Source organism: Mytilus trossulus, chromosome 1, assembly GCF_036588685.1.
Source record: "Mytilus trossulus isolate FHL-02 chromosome 1, PNRI_Mtr1.1.1.hap1, whole genome shotgun sequence".
NCBI lineage: Eukaryota > Metazoa > Mollusca > Bivalvia > Mytilida > Mytilidae > Mytilus > Mytilus trossulus.
Window position 1 is genome coordinate 43520673 of NC_086373.1, and position 10326 is coordinate 43530998.

General features: G+C 31.6%; 1 protein-coding gene across 1 annotated transcript; it reads right to left on the reverse strand.

Moving 5' to 3' along the window:
* Positions 1–257: 257 nt before the first annotated feature.
* LOC134721234 (hairy/enhancer-of-split related with YRPW motif protein-like) lies at positions 258–6915 on the reverse strand. Its single transcript, XM_063584099.1, has 6 exons — positions 6832–6915; positions 6092–6161; positions 5301–5402; positions 4881–4965; positions 3579–3785; positions 258–1153 (listed from the first exon to the last, which is right to left on the reverse strand). The coding sequence occupies exons 1-6, from the start codon at positions 6912–6914 to the stop codon at positions 258–260; spliced, it is 1443 nt and encodes a 480-aa protein (XP_063440169.1). The 5' UTR covers position 6915.
* Between the last annotated feature and the right edge of the window lie 3411 nt (positions 6916–10326).

A 10326-nucleotide genomic window follows, 5' to 3' on the forward strand; every position in this document is an offset into this window, starting at 1 on the left:
GATAAAACCATGAACATCATAAAGCTGAAAATATGACGCACAGACATTTCCGTTTATCAATTCAAAATAGTGAATATACAACATTCATCAATGTTTTTATAAAAATACCTAACTGCCAGATGTTCAAAAAGCACAACTGCCAAAACCAAACTTTTTCTGCTAACCGACCGACTTGGAAGAAAAAAAAATACGTTTTGTCGAATATAAACACAAGCGTTGTTAGAAAAAATAAGCATAAACAATTTTCAAAACGTTTTCTATGAATTTTCAATAGATCTTTCCTTTTTTGGTGCACCTGAGTCACATATGAGTTGTCCTTCTTGTGTATGTATGGACACACTTGGACCACAGAAATTGACAGGGATACTAATAGGATGATATGCTGTTGATCCCTTGGAATCGTCTTTAAACACACTTTTGAAATATGTAGGAGGTATTGTTACGGGAACATAATGTGTTCCAAGAGGATGAAGTACAAAGGCAGGTAAAGGCACCTGTTTTGAATCAAAACGACCATCCTTCCCAAAGTCATTTTGGTAACGTTGAATTCTATTTTTCTGGGAACAACTATTCGTAGAACTATTTTCAGATCCTAAATATTGACTGTATTCAGTGCTGGGGCTTGAAGTACTGTAGCTTACTATTTTTCGCTTTCCTTGTTCATTTTCATCCTCCATTGAATCTGAAGATCTTTCACTTTTTGGATTCCAAGGACTTCTTTCTTTAGAAAACCTTTTTGTTATATTGTGCTTAAATTTGTAAGCATGTGACTTGTGGTAATCATTCTTGCTGCCATTACTGCCTTCGGATGAATTCTCCTCCCTGGAGTATAAACTGCCTCTAGAGCCGTTACGTTCATTTCTATCTGCTGTATCTCTCTGAACTGACTGTAGTGAAATGCATGATACGCTTCCTTCTGACAATGACTGGCTTCTGATGCTGCTGTATCCTGATGTTTGGCTAGATGTTTGTTCTGTTCGCTTCAGCAGGGTACAAAGATGTTCATCTTGTTTTATCATTGCAATGTTGTTTTCTGAAATTCCCATGCCTTGTAGCATTATACCATTGCTCTGTGAGCTAAAATTTGAAACTGGTGTTTCTGATGTCAAAGAATCATTAGGCTTTACATCTTGGATATCAGATGCAGTTTTTACTAAAATAGAAAACAATTAAATGAAATGTCAGTACTACCGGAAAGTAAAAATAGAGGACAGAGAAAACCTTACTACATCGTTATCTAAGACAGAGGGTCATCTTGACCAGTCTAGTTTATTAATATTAAAATGGTTTAAATTCATTTTTATTTATAATTAGCAACACTTTTAAAATAAGTATTAAAAAGTTATCAAATAACTAGAAATTTGTTGATCAATTTTATACATAAAACATTTAATTAAACTTTTGTAACAGGAGCATATGATACTTTCGTAGTTTGTGTTCAAGATAAGAAATCAAATAATTAAATTTGTATTTAGAATGTGCTTACTAAGTAATAAAATATACTACATAGCTTTTATATAAATATAAAAAACATGTTCATATTCCTATTTGTTGGGAAGCAAATTGGACATGTTGGATACACAACAATCAAACTTACCAAAATTTCCTAGAAAAAGTCAACGATTAAAACAATGAACACTGATTACACCATACACAAGTATAACATTTCAAACCACTTCGTAGTTAAGGTTGCACCCAAACTTTCTAACAGACAATGCAATGACTGTTTGCATAAGAAGCAACCTTAAAAAAAATTACTGCTATTTATGCAACATCCAAGACAAACCCATTGGTATTACAATGTAAAACATTCAGCATGCAGAACATTAGTGAAAAACTAGTACTGAAACATTGCCCGCCAACTCTTCAACCAATCTTAAACATAACCGAAGATTATTTTGAAAATTGCATCACCAGTTTTAAAATGGCTCATCTCTATTCACACACATCTGTTAAGATATTCAGATAAACTACCGAATAACTGGTCATGGAATTTTCTTAATGACTTTCAATTATGCCTAAGACTGTGAAGAAGAAGTCACAATTGATATGGAATTAAAAGTATTAGTTTTTACACCCAGTGACATGTACACTGTATTACAGAATATTGATCAGACAATGACACATGGTGAGAATTTTTTTAACAAAAGTCTATTCAACCTAAAAATTGAACTTAAACTAAAATAAACAACCAAGAAACCTGCATAGACTAAGAAGACTATTTGTATTACAAATGTATAAGTTAAAGTTAAATACATTTCATCAAATTAGAACGAAATTGACTATAAATTACTTCAACACAGAAAAAAAAATTGAATGATCAGTAGAAAACATATGCATCAATGCAATTGTGTTATCTTATTATTTTTTGGTGTAAGCACAGAACTATGATTTTAAGTCTAAGAAAAAAGGTTCGTCACTTTAAAAGAGAAAAATGCATCCTGAAAACAGCTTTATAAGAAGAGATTAGAAAATGTGAAAAAAGATGTTTATTGTTAATATGAAACTTTCCCTTCAAGACCAATATCCCAAGTTTAAACTTATTTATATGAGCGGGTTTGTTCTTTATAAAACAAGAATGTTATCCAAAGGCTGCTATGCCCCATTGCCACTTCCACATTTTTTATCACAACGCTCCAAAAAGGTTAAATTGGAGTATCGGTGGCAAAATGGTCTAAGTAGTTGATCTACCGGATCACTAGCCTGTGAAAATTCATGTTAAGTTCGAACCCCCCCCCCCCCCCCCCACATGATAAGTGTGTTTGACTCCGACCTTGATAAGATTGTTAGTTTTTTTGTCCACGGTCGGTGGTTTTCTGTCGTCACTCCCACTTCCACTTCCAATGAAAACTGACAGCCAAGATATAGTCAAGAGTGTTCAAAGTGGCGTGAATCACCAACAATCAATCAATCATTCACTGGTTTGTTTGAACAAAATGCTTTTGAAGCCAGTTCTAAATTTATGCTCTTTGAATATCAACCGCACATCTTTACGCAGATTTTTTTTAGATGTTCAGCTGTTTATGATGATTTATCCATTAGTTTTTTTGTAAATGCATTATATCTTTTAATTCCATACTAAATTGCGTTTATAAATAAGTATCAATAGATTAAAAAAAACATCGCCGAAATGGTTTTGTTAAATTTCGTATCAATTGATTAGTTTAAAATTGATGTGTAAAATATAATTTTCGGTAATATCTTTAAATACTAAAAGCGTTTAGGTTATTTTGATAAGAAGATATAAAAGTTACAGATTGTCTTTAACTCTTGTTTTTCTTTAACTTCGTTTAAACTATGTAACTTTAGAACTGTTTGCTGTAAGTTGTCTTTGTTTATGATCAGATGATATTTGATTGTCTGAACAACGTAATGAGATAAGTTACAGTCAAACTACTTTTGACTCAATCTTTAAACTCATAATTTGTCATGAAAACTGCTGTGTCCTTTTTTGAACGCATGAAGTTTATATAGAGTTGCCTTTATTTTTGAGAAATAATATAGTGCTCATTGACTCTTTAAGAAAGATGAGTCTAATATTAAAATCATGTCACAACATTAATATGAACAGTTCATACCTGTTGATAATCTAAGATGTTTCTTACTGCTATGATCTAAAAATGTTGTAATTCTCTGAAAGAAGTCATCTTTAAGATCCATCCCTTCAGTGTCAATCAAATGTCGTAGTACTTCCTCCTGACATTCTTTATATCCCATGTAAAACTTCTCTTGACAACATGAGTTTGTTCCACCACAATCTGACGATAACTCTTTCTCCACCATTTCTGAAATTATTCCAATGGAAACATTTGTCAATTGATAGCTATAATTGTATTTATGATGTTTTAGAAGAACAATATAACAAGGAAAAGAAACAAGTGAATTTGGTTGTTTTGATTTATTAATATAAATTATAATCAATCCATCAAACATTGTCCTTAGGATGAACATTAGACGACATTAATCTGTAAGATATTAGTACCAGTATTTTTAGACTGGTTCTCTGTCCTTTATCTGTTTTGCTTTGACAGATACCCGTATGTAAGGGAGAGGACCAGCCTACAGTATTTTAGAAATTAGTCAAGTATGTCTTCTTTAGGTCTTCCGAATTTTTGCATGACATGCAAAACTGACAAAGTTTCTAAATTGTTTAAACGTGAGATTTTGTCCTGTATTTTAATATATGAGACAATGCCTTCTCTGTAAATATACTTTGGTAGAGGGTGTTTTATAAGATGTTAATTTTACAAAAGAATTAAAATTTGGTTAAGGTTTTGGCTTATTTCTTACTAAGGCTAAGAAAATATTTCAATAACCTGGAAGGATCTGCTTTATTATAAGGTCCACATGTTCAATAGGTTAACATTTATTCCATTCGTTATGACATCGTTGTTGAAGTAGTATTGAAATGGGTAATGCAACCTGTTGATATATTTAAAGAAATCACTTATTTACAGAACCGAAAGTCCATGATCAAGACTAGTATATCATAGATATATATATATTCATGATAATCTGTAAATAAAGGCAACAGTAGTATACCGCTGTTCAAAACTCATAAATCCATGGACAAAAAACAAAATCGGGGTAACAAACTAAAACCGAGGGAAACGAGTGTTTTATGCCTACACTGTTATTGGAAACAGGAGCTATACTCATGTGACAGGTAACTGTATAGCAATGACCTATTTCAAGTTCTTCTGTTCATAAAATCCAGTGTAAAATAATCTTTTAATCTTTAAATCAGAATGCTAACATTCCTCTTAAAAAAGTATTTGGAAGTTTGTCTTTTGGGATGGAAACCTGTTTTCGGCAAAATATCACATCTCTTATATTAAAGTGAAACTATTAAATACACTAACTGTTAATATATTTCATACCTCTAAAATTATTCAAGTTCAAAAGGTTTCGTATAAGCTTGGATGCAATTTCTATAATCTCCGTCTTCTCAATACGACCTTGACCCTGAAATATATTATGGAATTAAATTTTAGATTGACATATGCAGAATTTTTTTTAATCATTGATATGTTTATATTTTCTTATTTTTGAGGATCGAGGAACAATTCATTTACTTCGTTAAAACTTCATTTCTTGTTTGTGAACAAATGCGCAGAAAAGGCAATAATGAATTAGTAATTGCATGTACATTAACAAAATCTATGAATAAAAATAAAAAGTAATATGATAAAGAAAGTAAAAGCTATAATCTCTGTTAATATAATTACCATAAACAAACTCATATCAACATTCAGTTTTCAAACTCAATGGAGTAAGAATAAAATAATTTAGTATTCTACCTGTTTCAAATAACTTGGTGGGATAAGCCGACTAAGTTCTGCCAAGCAATTATTCATGCGATCTCGTCTCCTCTTCTCTATGATTCTGTGTGACGTTGGATCCTAAAATAACCAATGATAATGTCAGTATTAATAAATATATCACAAACTTTTACCATAGTACTATACCATAACATATTTGGTATAGCAGTCGATCCTCAAAGTATGTTGACAACGGTTGGGTTTTCATATGGCATGTATGTTCTTTTTACTTTTACTTTTTAAATGAGAGTTTCAACCTTATTTTTAGTACAATAATATTACAGTCATACTTTAAAACGTATCATTGTTATCATTACAGAACAGAACAGAAACCCTCAGGTACAGGTATGTCATTGGCAGCAAATAATTGTAGTAAATAAATGTACGATTCCTTTTTAGATGTTTCTACAGTAACCTTCATCAAGTATTCTAGAATCTTAAGATCTTTTTACTATTCCGTCATGTAATTAATTCCGTTTTTAAGGTAAAAAACATTCTTGAATGAAATCAGTTCTGTTCCGTTGTATAACGTTTTGACATTTACATGCAATAATTTTATGTCATGACTTTCCCTTCTTTTACTATATTTATCAATGGTCGTCTTCTCAGACTTATCTTAATGTTGAAACTCTAGTTAATAAAATTAAGAATGAAAATGGGGAAGCTTTCAAAGAGACAACAAATGGACCAAAGAGCAGACAACTGCTTGTTTTGTATTCTCAAAATTACCAGTCATATTTATCACAGACAATACAGTATAAAAATCTTACCCTTGACATTTTTGTCTTTTTAACTGACTGGATCTCACGTTCATCTGGTGATATTGCAAAATTCAAAGGCCTGTAAAAAATAACAATACTGAATTAAACTGATAATAACAATATCATGATATAATATACTTTCTCTTAAGCAAATGAATTTATTAGCGAAGTTTTTTAGAACGCTTCTAATGAAACTTGAGACATGGTTTGCATGTCTCGCGTGATAATCAACGTGCAACTAAGTTCTTTTTAGTGGCCGGTTTTCTAAATTCAAAACTCACGCAAATCAAATAAGCATCGTATTTAAGATTTATATCAAACACTGACAAAGAATAAAGAATACATGTACATGTATGCTTAGTAAAGTTTTAAAACTTTCAAAATCCTTCTCGGTAGTCAAATGTTTCTCACGAAAAGGTTTTTCCGGCAAAAGTTTATTATCTCCTCTACATGTTTATTGTCCTTTTTTTTTTTTTTTTTTTTCTTTTTTTTTTTTGTGTGTAGATATCACTTTGAGCAACTCTGTCTTCGAAATTGTAGAGCGTTGAGACACGTGCTAATTTTAGCTTCAAATTTTAAACACATCAATCAAATCTTATGGAACTTATTAAATAAGATATGATTTGAGTTTCTAAGAATACTTTCAGTAATCAGAAATAGGCCAAGCTTATATTTCATTCATTCATGAAAGATGCTTTCTCATGAATAAAAAGAATGCCATTAAAAAAAAAAACATAACATTATCTTACCTTTCTGCAGTCTCGAGCTTTATTCTCTTTGCTGAATGTTTATCCATGAGAGAATCATACATTGAAAATTCACTTGTATCCATTCTGTTAATATTTGATGTAATGACTTTCAACGGCCTCAGTTCTAACTTTTGTAAATAAAAACCACAGCACATCCCACGTGTCATATAATTTATTCATACAGCGTTAGACTATTTTATTTAAAAGTCACGTTGGAATTTATCAAGCTCCTCCTTCAATTAAGTCTACCTAGTGGTCGAGTAAACAAAGAAATATAATTATGAAAAGATAACAGTAATTTACTACAATGTATGAAAAACCTTAGCTGTAAACAGTGGAGATATGACATACACAGTGTATGTTGCATATGCACCGGAGATAAACATCTTTGAAAAAGTTCAGATTTCAAAGCATGAGATAAACTGTGTGGTAATAGAGATAATGTCTGAAAGTAGAAAAGTCTGAGAATGTCCTTTCGCCACAGAACGACAAAAACATACCGCAGAAATAAAGGCATTATCATTGCTGTGTTCATTAATATAATAAATGCATTGAATAGGAAATTATATTAAATCTAATTTACAGGTTTTGTCGTCGTCTCTCTACTCACGTGTTTGTTCTCTGGAATCACTGTGTATTGATATATGTATAAACGTGTTGGTTAAATCTTAAGTATAATAAAACGATCTATAGCATCGATCACGTTTTTCATCACAAACTTTTGATCAATGAATAGAACAAATTATAGTAACTAATCAAGTGTAAATGGAAACCTTAGCTGAATGATACAATGCAATCGACATTTATCATTTTAATGTGCAAAGACAATTATGTGTTTTATCAACAAACAATGCATAGTTTGAACTAGACACAGAGGAGGTGTGACAATCTGCACATGTGACGTTTGAATGTCTTGTGTTAGATACATTTCAGTGAAGATATGTTACAAGTAATTCATAGAGTTAACATAAATTGTACACAAAAAAACGGACAGTTGAAAACTATTTAATAAGCTTGTAATTTGACACATGACAATTCTCCTGTACATAACTATAAGAAATGATTTTAAAACGGTAAATTCATCGAATATTTAAAATATGGAGAAGTAAATAATTATCTAGTATTAAGTATATCGATAATTCCTGGTACTACGAATGCATATACTGAATCGACAAAGATATTGATTTTAATTACTCGAAATTTTGATTTTAGCTGCTTTTTCATTTATTTTAAAGACATTAAACAGCATTGACCGGTTTTCAAATGAATCTTTAATGTCTGACTTGGAAGAAATCACTTACGAATTTCGACATCTAAGACGATATTTCATTCGTTATGTGTCCCATATTTTGCGACCTAATATCGGTAGAAACTGGAGACTTAATGAGAAACCTTTATGTTATAGAACTAATCAACGAGCGGCTTTTACTGACCGATTTTTTTTATATTAATCACTACTTACATTAACAAAACTAAATGACTTGTTAGTGGGTTTTTACAGAGCTGGAAATGTTCGGCGTTAGATGACAATCAATCAAAACTTTTTTCTCATTGGACAATATGTTGAATAGTACGGTGACCGAGTAAGGAAAAGTCGCTTATTTAAGGAGTTTAATTGTCATTCGGAGTATACGGCTATAAATTACAGTATTGGTAGATCAAAGGTTAAAGTTAACATTTTGACTTGTCGTCAAAAAATCGTACGGTGCAATTTTCGTAAAATGGACTTTGAAGTACGTTAGTTTACTTAAACAAAAATTCGACTCAGAAAAGTTTTGAGGTCTATATTGTAAAAGAACATCCGTGTTATGATTTCTGTTGTTATATACATTGTTGTTACACCTTATTTTAACAATTTCAAATAAGTTTAGCAAAATTAATCCGTTATTAAAGAGTTTATGTAAAAGATTACCAACGCGAATATTTTGCATCTAATGGAGTATGTTTCAATTTAAAGAAAAATTCTAACGCAAAATGTAAAATAATTAACATTTATATGATATTTCATACCTTTATTAATCAATAATATTAAATTCATTTATCTCAGAAGCATTATTTCAGCAATATAAGCCAGACACAATTCCTAATGCTCATATGACGGAGCTATTTGTAGCTCATATGCAGCTTCTTAAAGATACATATAAGCAATGGGGATGTGCTGTATCACTTACATTCAAATACTAGGATGTCTTCCTTGAAGCAGTAGACATTTTGTTTTCAAACGTTATTGCAGAATGAGAAGGAAATGATCAATTCCTTCAGATCGTCATCCCAAATGTATCCTAAATATTTGTGTAGCCAAACGTACCAATTAATGAAGGTGGATGCCAGTTTACATACTCAATATCCTTCAACTTTCTGAGAATTTTATAGATGGCAACTTTGACTCCTTGACATTTTAACGGTACATGGGCCGACATGGCAACATAAAAGACCGTTATAAAAGCCCAAGGGGATCAGGTGGCACTGTAGGAATAACAAATCAAAAGTCCGCGCTTATAAGATTGGCCCTTACTAGAAATTTCTAAGAATCCTTTAGTCGTGTAACGCTAAAAAAGGCTAGAATTGCTGCAAATAATGCGAATTCATAAGAGGAAACAAAACCAATAGCAATGAAAAGAGATGAAGAACATGTTATTGCCATTGTGAACTAGTTAAATGATCCATGACTGATCCGTTTGATTTCTTCTCCATGTCGTATTAATATCTCTTCCAGAATGCATTCTACAACAGATATTCGATTTCATTGCTCACAGCTGTAGATGAAGGCTTGAACATGTTTAAACGTTGTATCACTAGTGCTTTTTCTTTAAATTCAGTCAAGGAGTTTTTATAGTCCAATATCAAAGTCAAAACTAAAAACGTTTGAACACATGACCACAAAAACATAACTTAAATATAAATCGGGGGAAATACTTTTAATCACACAAATCCATAACTTGTATTTGGACGTGCACTGATTTTGGAAAAAATGTTGAGATGGTGTTACCATGGAACATGTTCTGTCGCACCTTTTATGTCCCATTCGAATTTCCTTTTTTTTCAAGATGACGGCACCATAAAAAAATCATGCAAGTCTTATTTAGTGAAGCAATAGGAATCTGAAGTCTCTTGTGCACGGTCCTTACCATGTTACCTTCCTTTGTACCATCTATCTCAACTTAAATTAGAGATGGTATGACATTGGTTCAATGTATTGATATTAAGAATCCACCAAAGTGTATCAGATTATTGAGGGGAGAAGTATTCCTGACTGCAAAACTTTGAAATATCCCCTATGAGTCCACCTGATGTGAAATTGACAAAGGCCTTTATATTAACACAGTTAATGACTGGCGTAACTTGCTTAGCACTCAATAGGAGACCTGGGTCGATACTCACTGCCTTAAACTTTGACACGAAGTTTATAAAAATGGGAAAAAAGCGGAACAACAATCATAATACCTCTAATACAAATGTGATTTGTCTGTGTGATCACAACTTTAAATATATGAC